Source organism: Xyrauchen texanus, chromosome 15 (assembly GCF_025860055.1).
Source record: "Xyrauchen texanus isolate HMW12.3.18 chromosome 15, RBS_HiC_50CHRs, whole genome shotgun sequence".
NCBI classification, from domain to species: Eukaryota; Metazoa; Chordata; class Actinopteri; order Cypriniformes; family Catostomidae; genus Xyrauchen; species Xyrauchen texanus.
Genome location: NC_068290.1, coordinates 15653408 through 15667301, shown reverse-complemented (window position 1 = coordinate 15667301; position 13894 = coordinate 15653408). Strand labels below are relative to the sequence as shown.

Sequence of the window (13894 nt, the reverse complement as noted above, 5' to 3'; positions counted from 1 at the left end):
GTATCTCATATGAAATACATTTAAAACATATAAGAACATATGTTTATTTGGACAAACAACATTTTAAGGTTAAGCACCTCACTGATACTTTGCTGAAAAGGTACAAATATGTGACTTCATTTTCTGAGAGCTTCAAGCCCTATTTTGTATGCTATTCATGTAAAGTGCCCCAAATACGTTTGGGGGGCCACTGCATTTTTGGTTATTTTATGCTCATGGCAAGTAACTAAACTGTTGAGGATTTATCCCCAGGCAGCAGAGGAGGGGAAAGGAGCAAAACACGGGAGTTGCTGAGATCACAGGTCTTTTTTGTCAGGAGATTTTTGTCAAAAGGTGTTTAAGTCACCTGGGTGAAATTGTCTGTCAAAAAGCTCATTATCAAATGACCTCAGTGTCTTAATAATTTTAACATTGTCAAATCTTCATCCATTTTCTGTTCAATTCTGCTGAAATGACTATAGTATTTTTTCTCTGTAATGGTTCTGATTAGCCAACAGTATCATCTTATCCTAATCTTGCCCATTTGATCAACATTTCTTATGAAGATCTAACATTAATGTAACTTTTAAATCATATGACTGATTGATAGAGGTATAAAAACCATTTCAAACCTCACCAGGTTTGCTTGAATGTCAACACTGCCTATGGCATGTCATTATTGATGACCTCACCTTAACAATAAGTCCTTTAGAGTCCACCATCCAGATCTTTTTCAGACACTGCTCTCGAGGAAGCCCCTCCTTCTCCATTGCCATGACAATGAGCTCAGCTATACCCATTGCGGCCTGAAAACATGACAATGATGTCAAGTCGATACATTTACATTTAACAGATACAACTAAACACATAGACAAGTCAATTTGGACGTGTTCATTGGGACATTCAGGTAATCATTCATTTGAATTTGTAATTTGCTTAGTTTATATAATGTGGTCCAGCTCTACAAAAGCAGTTGATTAAAAAACAAATATGGAATGGAAAATTGATGTGCCGGTCTGTTGTTAGAGCAATTGTACATTCAGTATGGGTTATCAACCATAATAATACTGGGACACAATTGAGACCACATGCAAATTCTTCTATTTTGCATTTTTGTTATTCAATACAAAATCTTTCACTGCAAATTAGATTATCAGAATAAAAATTTGAGTGCAGTTTATGCTTTCGATCTGGCATGGACTTTACAAAACCTGAACCTGTGCAAAACCTGAACCTTCATTTTGTTTAGAAGTTTAAATATTTCTTTATCATTTTACATCATAATTTTTCTATGTTTTACATCTTTCAAAATCCTCAAACTTAGTTTATTTTGAGGTTTACATGAAAAAAAAACAACAACAACCCAGATATTCAATGTGGTTTCAGACTTTTGGACCCCATAATAAAAAGTGTGGGTGACACACGCACCTCCCCTGCACCCTGAAACACGATGGTATGGTTTGACATTTTGCTTTTGGTAATGCAGAGGGCAGTCAGCAGTCCAGCCACAGCCACCGCAGCAGTACCTAGTGGACAGGCAACACATTTACATTTCATTCAGGAGTCCACATGTTCATCTGGTCTCTGATTAAAATATTTTTTCAAAGAGGAGCATTATCCACAAGAGGAGCTCAACATTTAAGTTTCCACTGCCGAACCTCAAAATAAAAAATAAATAGTTAAACCAAAAATGCTAATTTTGCTATCATTTACCAACCGTTTGAATTCTGCCTAAGATCTCCTTTTGTGTTCCACAGAAGATAGAAAGTCATACATGTTTGAAATGACTGAATGAAGGTAACCAAGAATTGAATTAAAAGTTTTGAATAAACTAACTGTTTTAATGAGGAGTTTATATGGAAGAGGGTTGCTGGAGGACTATATACTTATATATCCCTAGCGCTATGAATGATGAGATTAAATGAAAATGCTTCAATATTTCATTTCAATCATACTTTTGATTGAATTTCCATTTCAAACAAAGCAATTGTGTTGAGATTGATTTGCATGCATATGCAATGATGGTGTAAAATGAAGATAAAGAGACAGATGGTGGGTGGTACAGGAGAAAATTAACTGAAAAATTTTGCTCAGCTAAACAGCCCAGCCTTGCTGCCATAATGCAAGTGGGATTTTAGTGACACTAGGAAGGAAAATCAGAGTGAGACATGAGGTTTAATGTGGTCACTTAAAATCACTGGCTTCTCAGTAAGGTGTAATAAATTTGGCATGGGAATGCTTTTCACACAAAAGACCTAATAGCTGCACTGTTGCACAGTGTGTGACTGAAGACGTCGTTTAGGGAATCTGCTTAAAGGGATAGTTCACCCAAAAATGAAAATTATGCCAAAATTTATTTCAACAACGCATATGACTTTCTTTCTTCCGTGGAACACAAAAGGAAATGTAAGGCAGAATATTTACCTCAATCTCCATTCTTGATCAATTTAAAAATAACATTAAAAAAATGTGTCCTTCAAGAAAGATTCTTCAAAATGTATCCTCTTGTGTCAAGGGTGACACAAGAGGATGAACTTTTAGGTGAACTTTAACTTTATGACTCTTCTATATTTATTTAAGTCATAACTTGAATTCATATATTGTACAGTAGGTGTTTTTTGTGCTTTCATGATTTGTGTTTAAAAGAGATTAGAAGATTGAGGTGTGTGTGTATGTGTGTGTGTGTGTGTGTGTGATCTCATACCTTGGATGTCATCATTGAACGTAAGGTACTTATTCCGATATTTGCTCAAAAGACGAAAGGCATTGACATTGGCAAAGTCCTCAAACTGGATAAGGCAGTTCATTCCATACCTGTTCATAACATAGAAACATCCATATAGTTTTATATAAGAACCATAAGTAAAACAACTATTATATAACATAAAACTAACCTAGCAGGAAACATATTATTATATTGTGGTCTATCCCACCGGTCCTAGTCGACTGTAAATAAAAAAATATCATAATTTTGACATTCGCTTGAACTGATATCCAATTCATTGTAGTAAAAACTTTTTGTTAACTAATTTCAATTGCCAAAAACATAACATTTACCTTTTGATTTTCCCTTACCATTAAACATTCTGTCTAAATATGTAACCAACCCCTCACCAAATGTTGGCACTCATGTTCACATTCAGTGGCTATCTAACTCCACTCCACTTCAACCTGCAGAGGGGGCCATTTAACTGCTCCTCAAGCTCGTGGCATGTGGGGTGGTACTGGACGTTTAACCCTGAAGGGCTTTTTTTTTCTCTTCTCTCTGTAGCCTGTGACTGTTTTTGTTGATTCCAAGTGGTTTCCAAAGCCAAGCACTAATCTTCATAGTCAGAAAGGCAAATGCAAAGCCCTGTATGATCAATTAGCCAATTATGTGGTAGCCCTGTGGCTTTTAATTGTCTCACAGAGAACAAAATACCAAATAAACTATTCAAAATCAACAATCAGCTTAATCCACAGCATGTCCACAATTTTGTCTCTCTTCAGTATAACAACCTCAAGTAAAGAGGAAAGAAAAATCTTTGAATTGACCAGAGCAGTAATTTTATTTCTCATAGCCCCCCTGCAATTGTTACAGTTAGCATGGAAGTATACTGTAATTTAAATAAATGGCACAGCCCAACAGCTGATTCCCCTATGGAGAGTAGAGGGTAAATATTCCCATCAGTTTGAAAAGCTGAAATATTAAAAATAACACTGAGAAAGCGACACACCCTTTCCAACATCACAATTCAGCAACTCGGGATTCATCTAGAATTCAGAGTTTACCAATGGTAAATACATCATTGCATGGTCATTCCTGTACTCAGAAATCATAATTACGATATTTCTGACTCCATCTGAAAGATGAATTCGTTCTGGGCACAACTGTTTTTGAGCCAATTACCTGAGCTGTAAGTGTCATGTGAATAATGACTCTGATGTCACAACAATGCTGATTGATTGAAGGCACCACAAGAATGTGAACAGTCCCAAGCAAGAGCTGTGACAACAAAGTCAGCAGCAGGGCAAAATATAAATCCATTTCATGCTTTTAAGATCCCTACAAAAACATCAGGTACTGGTAAAACATCTAATATAATATAATGACATATTTGCCATTTATTAAATTAATTTGCCAATCATTTTCATCAGAATATAAAGCTACCTTTAAATAGTTGCCAATGGAGAAATTAAAAACATGTACAGATTAATGCTCTAGCTTAAACTAAATAAATATTATTTATGATTGTGTTATTTTTACAATGTTTCATCGTGTATTAATCCTAAAGTAGAAAATCTTGGCATATTATTTGCTCATTTGAGTACATTTCACTGATAAATAAGATTTTTACAAAAAAGAAAATTGTTCTTAACTTTTCGAAGATGGTGTTCCCAGCATGGTTTAACTGTTTGCAAGTTTATTGACACCGTTGTTATTGTTAATTGTGTTGTTGCATTTGGTAACTCCTTTTTCTGTGTAGTCTTGAATTCATTTTCTACTCAAAATAACTTAATGATCAAAATAATTAGCAGTTGATCGTCACTGTCGTAGTGTTATATGCATTAATTGTTGAGGTCTGTGCAGCTTGTCTCTATTGTATTCCTGTGGCAGGCTTCCGTATATCATAAGGTACAATATTTAACATACAGTATGTTTGAAAGGAAAATTCAAGATGTGACATGTTCTAAAAATGTATGTATTTACATTTTACTAAGTCAATTTAAGTACCACGTATATCAAAATTAAAAGTTACTGAATTTAGTTCAAAAGTTCAATTTACTCACACATTTTAATAAATATTATGCCATAAAGTTAAGTAGATTTTACTTAGTTTTACACCATTAAGACTTACTTAGAAACACTGTGCAAAACTTGGGAAATAAAAATTAAGTAAATCCTACTAGTAATTTTTTTCAGTGCATGCATTTTGGTTTAAGTTCGTGTAGTTACGGCATCTAAGGCAAACTAGCCCTGTGCTTACAAGCCAAACCTTGACCCTAGGAAAAACTATGAACTTTTCAATGTCTCTAGAGACTTTGCAGCACTGCAACAAGGTTAACCGAGTTCAGACAATCATCCAAGGAGTTCTGCAGGTTTTCATGAAACCTCTGCCCTGAGACCCAGCTCAGATCTGTCTCTATAATTAAACGGCAGTTTAAACTCCAACATCTCTGCAGGGTGAGGCAGGAAAGGAGGCAAGAGAGAAGTATAACAGAATAATCGCCATGGATTTGGAGGAGAACCTGGCAGATATAAATAAGAGGCAGAGAAAGTGAGTCATAATCCCAGCTTGCTCTGCTTTTGCAGTGTATCATCAGAGCACGAAGATGAATGAGATCTTAACCTCCTGATCTGGAACATCAGTGACTGTGAAAAAAAACATCTCTGTTAACTTGGGCGTGTTTATTTGTGTGCATGTGTGTTAGTGAGAGAGAGGGAGAGAGACAGAGAAATGGAAAAACAGAGAGAGAGAGAGAGAGAGAGAGAGAGAGAAAGAGAGATGCCTAGCAAAACAAAGCACCCATTGGTCCATTGTATTCTGGATTCCCATTCTCACCAAAGCTTGTTGTCTTTCGTTGGCGCCTAGTTCAATGAGCTATATAATGCTTCTGTGTCTGCAACAAAACTCAAACAAAGGGCTGGCCACGGATCAGTTCTACTGGTCCTTTCCAGCAAGAACCAGGCCAGACAATGACAGACACACCCAAGGACATGGAGAACTGGAAGAGAACTTTCTCTCTCCTCCTTTGCTTGCACCTCCAGACAGAAGCAGAATGTTTGAGGTGTTGAGAGGATCTCTTAAGGCCAATAATAAATCAGCTAATTTTTCAGGAACAGCTGTGCTGTTGAAAAGATGCTTAACAAAACAGTTTAAGTACTGTCCTAAGTAGTCTATAGCTTCTTTATGTACACAAATCAGCTTAAAACCTTAAATGTGAATAGGGAAGAGTTATAGGCTGGAATAACAAGTTGTAAGAGCCTTCTAAAAAAGATTTCTGAGACTATTTCATTTGCTCAAAAAGTACAAGAATGAAAATCGCATGGGCCAGTGGTGAAACATACCTTTGAGAATGTATATGTGTGTATCAGCCGAGTAAAATTAAAATGCTCTCATCATTTACTCACACTCATGTATGACTTTCTTTCTTCTGCTGAACACAAACAAAGATTTTTAGAAGTATATTTGAGCTCTGTAGGTCCTCACAATGCAAGTGAATGGGTACCAACATTTTTAAGGTCCAAAATGCACTTAAAGGCAGGATAAAAGGAACCCATAAGACTCCAGTCATTAAATGCATTTCTTCAGAAGCAATATAATAAGTGTGTGTGAGAAACAGATTTATATTTAGCCTATTACTATTTATTACTATAAATTCTCCTCCTTGACCATGCACGAAGCATGTGAATTGCCAAAAACAAAAGAAGAAGTATGTGAAAGTTAAAGTGGGGATTGATTGGAATCAGGCGACGGTATGTCCGGGGATTGGTGAGCAAGTTTTTCTACCCAAGTTCCCAGGAGCTTGGACCATCGGCTAGCTGAACGACCAGAAGGGCAGTGTCTCCCCTCCAGAGATGGGGTGGGGTGAATTACAGTGAGGGTACAGTGCTGGCGCTGAGTCAACTAATCAGCAGAAGAAAGAGCTAAAGGGGAGCCGGAGACTAAGCTGTAGAGAGAGAGACACACATGGCTGCTGTGTGTGTGCGTAGTCTATGTGTTTTAAGTTGGTTTAAGTTGAGTTTACATTGACTGCTCTGCCAGTTCCCTCTTCCTCCTTGCCCATCTCTTAGCCGTTACAAACCTCAAAGTAAAATGTCCAGACAACTCACAGTAATTTTGGGGAGAAAATTTGCTTATTTATTTGACATGAAAATACTCACAATTCAAAAATCCTAAATGGGCCTAAAGGCTTTATTTCTTTATGCAAATTGTACAGTATGTTCTCTTTTGATTTTGTACCGCAATGTGACCTAGATAGGCCTATTTCTTTTTCTTTCTCTTTCTTTCTTTCTTTCTTTCTTTCTCACACACAAACACACATAAACATAAGCAGTAACACTCTGCCAAGGACCTCTCAAACAAACAGAATAGCAGCCTCAGCATAGCCTCACATTAGTGCACACACACATGACACATGTAAACTAACACTTGCCAAAACTCCTCAGAAACAACAAGAATATTATCCATATCACCAGATCACTGCCTGCACCGTATGTCATACAGAGCCTTCATTTATTCATTTCATATAAAGCCACATTCAAAAACAACTCTACTATGACATTATGGTGAAGTTGAAAGCTGAAAGGAGACACATCTCCAAACCCCAAACCCATTTTTTTAGCCATGTGGATGCTGTGGAGTCTAGACAATTTCTATAGAAACCATAATACATGTTAGTCTCTGTCTAAATGATCTAAGCACAGAAGCCCAGCTCCTTCACTCCTGAGAGGAATGCAGTATATGCACTCAGAACCGCATGACAGACTGCTAAACTCACATATACACCATCACTAACACAATACAAGGCACTTTGTGCAACATCGCTTCATTTGTCAATCATTTATTATCTGTAGGCCTGTTTCTTCCCAAGGTAAATTGTTGGGTCAAACAAAAAAGCAGGCAAAGTCTTCTCTGATTATGCTCTGAGGTTTTAAGCTGGCTTCCCAAATTGCACTGCAGCTTTCAGTTTGCCTTCTTTAACAGAAAAACAATATTGCTGTTGGGAATGGAGCATTTCCCATAAAGTGGTTCACCCAGACATAACAATAGAGTAAAGAGAAGGGAGACCAAAACACAACCACTAGGTTTAGTTTTAGCATAATCCAGAAAGGCACCATACAAACAATCAGAAAGTTTGCATAGATTGGTTCAAAGGATTCTGGTTGAAAAGCTTTCAAATATTATATTTTACCACCATGCACACCACACAAACCACAGGCCTTCATATCAAACGTCTGAAATGGTAAGGGTCTTGTTAAAACACAGCTGTTCAACCAAGGATTTAAAGACATAAAAAAAACAAAAATGAAAATTCTGTCATCATTTTCTGAACATGATGTTCCAAACCTAATCTCAGAATACAGTAATGTGTAAAAGATTTAGGCACGTTGCATAGTTAGGATGTCTTGAAAAATACTGAAATAAATAGTTTTCATTTATCACTTAATGTCATACAAAGTCCAGTAAACTTACATAAGCTAAATCAATATTTGGTTTGACCACATTTGCCTTTAAAACAGCACCAATTCTCCTAGGTACACCTGGATACAGTTTTCTTGGATGTTGGCAGATAGGATGTTCCAAGCTTCTTGGAGAATTCACCATAGTTCTTCTATCTATTTAGTCTCAATTTCTTCTGTCTCTTTATGTAATCTCAGACTGACACGATGTTCAGTGGGGGGGCTTAGTGGGGGCCATGACATCTGTTGCAGGGCTCCCTGTTCTTCTATATTTGCAAAAGTAATGTTTGGGAATCTAACATTTATATTTCCTACTGACACATTAAAGCTGATTTAAATAACCATCTTAAGACAAATGGTTTTGTGAAACATCTTATGTGTCTAAGACTTTTGCACAGTATTGTACAAAGGGAGGTATTAGGCCAAATGTTAAGTACTGAGAGATTCAGTCAAAATGTGGATGGTGACTGAGGTTAACTTTCTGCCTTGTGTTTGATTGAACACAAGAGCAAGAATATTACGACAGAATAAAAATTTGTGGGTGAATTATATCTTTAAATACTGTGTACTCACATCATACAAACACAATTACTTTTAGCATTCCAGACAGGTTTGCAGTTTTATAATTAAACTGATATACCACTTAAAGCCACGCTTAAAAGGTCATAGTTACTGTTACTTCCTCATATCCTTGTTGAAAAGACCAGCATTTCTGGTCAGCTTTACTGTTCCCAATCCTTATGACCAAAGAATTTCAATGTCTTTTACAGATGTTTTTGATTAATGGATTTTGTAAATTATTTAAGGGTGTAAGAGTGCTGAATTGTAGGGGTAATATCACAATGAGGTGTCAGTCAAAAAAATCATCTTAGGGAGAGCAATTTCTAGCCTATGCAATACTTAAAGAGCAGAACTAAAAAACAAAAATTGGTATATGGAAGATTTTTGTAGGATTTTCTCAATTTACATGATTTTTCTGGAAATTAACAACTTAAAAATCTAAATTGTTTACTGTTGGAACTGTGTAGCATAACCATATTTGAACCAACACTAAACAGCATAAACCAGCTTAGAAATTCAAACTCTAAAAAAGGACCTTTCCAGCAGGGATGCTGAATTTATAAAAATGAATACCTTTTGAGCTTCTCTCCAGCGAATATAGGCTCCCACGGGGCCTGGGAGGCTGCTCTTTGAGTTCAAACACCCTGTGTAAGACATTCCCATAAAAGCCAAAGCCTTTCAGCAAACGCCATACCAAAAGTCCCCTCTGAAGGGAAAAAGGCAAGACACTGTCAGGATCCTGTAACCTTTGTCAGTTATGTTTATTGGTACAGCATCCTTACATCCATGTTCTGTGATTCTGATGAGCACATGGTTCAGGGTTCATTTCCTGTCCATGTGCTCTGTCTGTCTTTGTTTGTGTCTCTGTGTGAATGCGCAGCTTGGGGTTGTATTTCCTTGCTGTGTGCTCTTCTGTCCATTTTGTGTTTCAAGTTCGGAGCATGCTGCCTGGATTCTGACTTCTGTCTATTTTGGTTTCGGTTCTAGTGTCAGGATCCGGACACTCATGCTCCATGTCTTGTCTTTGTGAGTGCATGGCTTCAGATTCAGTTATGTTGCCATGCACTCTTCTTTCTGTCTTTTGTGCTGTGTTTTGTTTGTTTGTTTGAGCACATGGCATATGATTGTGTTCATTCATCATGTGCTCTTCTGTTTTGTAAGTTGTGTTTTGTGTGAGCACATGGCTTCCGTCAGGATTGTCTCACATCTAGGCCCTGCACCCTTGTTACCTTTTTATTATTTCATTAGCCTCACCTGCCTTCCCTCATTGGCCTCCTTAGTTCCTTCCCTATATATAGCTCCTCTCGTGTTCAGTCCTGTTCCAGATCGTTTTCTAGATTTGTATATTTTTCCAGTCGTTTGGTCCCAGTATGTTACTTCGGTGAGTTACGTTGTTGTTTTGATATGTAGAGTTTTTAGTTCTGTTTGTTGTTTTTCTCCCTTGTGAAATTTTTCTTTTGTATTTAGTTTTATTTTTCAATAAAGCTTTTAAAACTTGCCAATGTGTTTGGGTCCTGCCTCAACAAACTGTGACTTAACAGTCTAACCAAAAATGGACCCAGCAGAGGCAATGGGCTTTTTTTTTTAATCCTGTTCCACCCCGAAAGGAAACGGTCTCTTAAAGTAACGTCCAGCTCAACCACACCATGTCCAGCTCCCAGAACGGTCATGATTTTGGCATGTGCACTTATGGAGCTGGTCAGTGAGCCTCACAGGTGGTGCTTTGACAAGACCCATTTGAAACAGCTCTTCCTTTTGGGCTTGCACAACCCGCCTAGCGAGGAGGCAGCAGCCGCTGTCCAGTTCCCCGCAGCCATGAAGGCCGTTCTCCAGTTGCTGCCAGCATTCTGGGGGTGGACCGAATGCAACTCAACTTTTCTTTTGTGTTTTTAAACATTTTATTCCAGAATACTAATTGTCATATCTACTCAAATGTTAATATTCTGGGTTGAAATAGTCAACTGCTGCATCCAGCAATTTACTGATGGACACAAAGGGGTCTATAATGTCTTGAGAAAGGTATGCTTTAGAATTCTTTGCATTTAGCCACTCAATTACACATCCAGGTTTTGAGATATTAATGAGTAAATGCAATGTAACAAATAACTCTGGAGCTGCAGGAGAATTACATCACAACAATGCTGATTGGCTTGGCTGATAGCACCACAAGAATGTGCACAGTCCCAAGCCCTTCTTTGCAGCTATACTGAGCTGTGATGTAAACTGAGCGTGACAGTTCCTTTCATGCTTTAAAGAGCCCTCTAAAAATTGGGCACTGGTAAAACATCAACTTCCTTCACAAAATTAAATATTTGCAATTATGTTGCTTGCAAAAATATATTTTGTCAGAATACACAGCTACTTTTAAATGGCCGTCAATAGAGACAGATAAGTGAAGACGGTGTAATTATGGCACCTACCAGCAGGGACGAACATGCAAGCCAGCCAAACCTTGGGTGGACCGCAAATCTAGTTAATTATATCAATGTAACTAACCTCAGCCCATTGCTTCATGTCATCTACCCATATACGACGATGCAGGTGAAAACACTGGAGACCGGAAAACAAAAACCCGGCTTCCGATATGAATCATGAAACACTTCATTGTTCAGGAAAAAGGTGGATTCTTTATGATCAGTGTCTTTAAATACTTTTAAAAGTTCTAAGTTCTAAACAACTGTCACAGTTTTGAGATTCAATGAGCAAGCAAATGTGAAGGATCACGGCTCTGAAATTTAAATAATGAGTTTATTAAAAATCACCAAGACTGTAATTTGTATTCAGTCAGCAACCCATAATCATTCATTTTCCACTAACTCTGCACTTTTGGGGAAAAGTGATGCTTTTCCCTGTAGTTTCATGTCCACCCCATTATTATAGAATCATGGTGATAGTCTGCCAACTGGAGGGAAATCAGACACTGAGGTTTTGAGTTTGGCTTTAAATAGAGCCATGTGTGGCACTCAGTCTTTATGACAACCACCATCACACCAAGCCACACCAGAGCCTAAAGAAACAGAGAATGAGCAACAATCACCTAGTTTCCATCCACTTTTCGCTATCGATAAAGTGAAAAATGCGTAAAAAAAGATTTAGCAAAATTTGCCATCTTCTGTCAGTTTCCTTTAAAATGGCCTTTTATCGATACAAATGGCGTGCGTGATGACGTCATGCCTAAAGAAACCACTTTGTCTCATAAAGTTTGATTTATCATAAAATAAATCTGCACTTAAGCCGTTTCCATACAGAAATGTGTGTATATCACTAACTGTGTACCTTTCGCCTACCCGATGTCCCTAATTTTTGACCAACTGAACTTGATTGTCATCAATAATACATTTTAGCATCATAATGCAATTTAAATTTTCGAAAGAAGCTCAGCAAATGCGATCCGATGTAAAGAGGGTTAGATTTTAAATATTTAAAAGTTTTAAAATGTTCAAAAGCTTGTCTTCTGAAATTGAACTCAGCATTGGACAAATAGTTCCGATAGTTTATAGTCTTGAAAAAAGTGCTGAACATTTGTGAATGTCATTCATCTGACTTTTGTCTACAGAACAGGGTGAGTCTAATTTAAGTCAGTGTAAAGAAAAGGCAATTGTATATGCCGAACAATATAATTAATTTGTTTGGTAATTTTTCTTTTTTAATTTAATGTTTTTTTTTTTTTTCATTTGGTCATTCAATTTATTTAATACAGGGAATTTTGCCAAAAAAAATTCAAAGCTAAACAATAATTGTATAGAATTGGGCTATGTTAGTGTTCCAAAATTGTTTTTATTATTATTATTTAAAACATATTTGTGCACAGAATTTGTTTGTCTATTATTTTGAATGGTGTGGAATAGCAACTTTAATAAATAAATGTATGGCTACCGCAATTAAATTAATACATTTAATTAATATTAACAAGTGGCCATTCATTTGTTCTCTGTGCACTTGTCGATGATAGGAGATATTTGTGTTGGCACACCTGAAAGTGTCATGATGCAGATATGTTTGCAGCATCGGATCAGTGCAGGTATGCCTTTAAGACCAATCCACAACAATGCTTCACGTACAGTAAATTGGCTTTTAAGGATGTATACCTTGTCGTCATGATTAGCACAGGCTAACGATGGGTGAAAATTCTGTAATGTTACACTATATTTTTGTCAGAGAAAAACTCATTGCCATGATGCTAGCATGTTGGTGGTTTCCAGGGCATTGCTATGCAGTTACTAAGGTCTTCTGAGGGGATTTTACCATGTTGCTATGTGTTGCTATGCAGCTGCTCTTCTGGGTGGTTGTTGCTTACTGGTCTGCATCAATGGAGGCCACATATACTAGTCCCTGGATATGTCATGCCTTGGGTTCCTCCTTCAGTGCAGGTCTATGGGACTTATGGAGAATCTAAAGAAATCTATGCATTTTAGGGATTTAGAAAAAGCCTCGACCCTATATATGAGCAATACTAATATTGATGCTTGCCTTAGCTGAAGTTTCTGGAGTGCCATTTGAAATGATTACTTCTCTCATTAGCCATCAAAGAAGAAAATTGTTCAAAAAGAGAATATGACAAAAACCAAAATATCCCAAAATACCAACTTCCAAAACGATCAAAGATCGTGAAACTTTTAAAGTATTGGGACCCATTCAGGGAGCCTGCAGAGACATCAGGCTGTGGCAACTGGTTCTAGGGTGGATTACATCACTGCATGGCTCGGTACAGAGCAGGATATGTGGGGGGAAAACCGATGAAGCATGCAGTCAGCAATCCGGTTCGGGTTGCTGCCACTGGAGTCAACGCTCTGAGATGACCACAAGCCCACAAACCCAGAGGCACACACTTCACCCCACATTTCTGCAGCGCAATGGCTCAACTATGCTCTCCAGTCATTTCATCACTGGCCTGTGGAAGGAAGAATGTGCTTTGTGGGAGTGGTAGAGTGGGTTTACTCTACCTGTCTGTAACAGCCTTCATAAATTCATCCAGCAGTTCATCATAGGCCTGCCCACGTAATCTTTTATGCCTCAGACCGATGTACAGAGGGTCCTTCAGGAGTTCCTACAACATTAAGTGGGAAAGAGAGAAAGAAAGGTTTATAGAGGAGACTGGGGAGTTTTTTAACACAGGGTGATTTGTAACCGTCAGTTCGACCAATTAGAAATTAGCTACAGGGGTGGTATCACTATCTTACATTAGAAGTT

At 37.5% G+C, this 13894-nt stretch overlaps 1 protein-coding gene across 1 annotated transcript in view; it reads right to left on the bottom strand.

Annotated features, from left to right (window-relative positions):
• Positions 1-13894, bottom strand: part of me1 (malic enzyme 1, NADP(+)-dependent, cytosolic) — a 117686-nt gene that overhangs the window by 6248 nt on the left and 97544 nt on the right. Inside the window, exons 6-9 of the mRNA XM_052144091.1 lie at positions 13648-13751; positions 2684-2793; positions 1408-1505; positions 672-785 (exon numbers count right to left, since the gene is read on the bottom strand). Coding sequence (XP_052000051.1) covers positions 672-785; positions 1408-1505; positions 2684-2793; positions 13648-13751 — 426 coding nt within the window. The remainder of the gene's footprint in view (positions 1-671; positions 786-1407; positions 1506-2683; positions 2794-13647; positions 13752-13894) is intronic.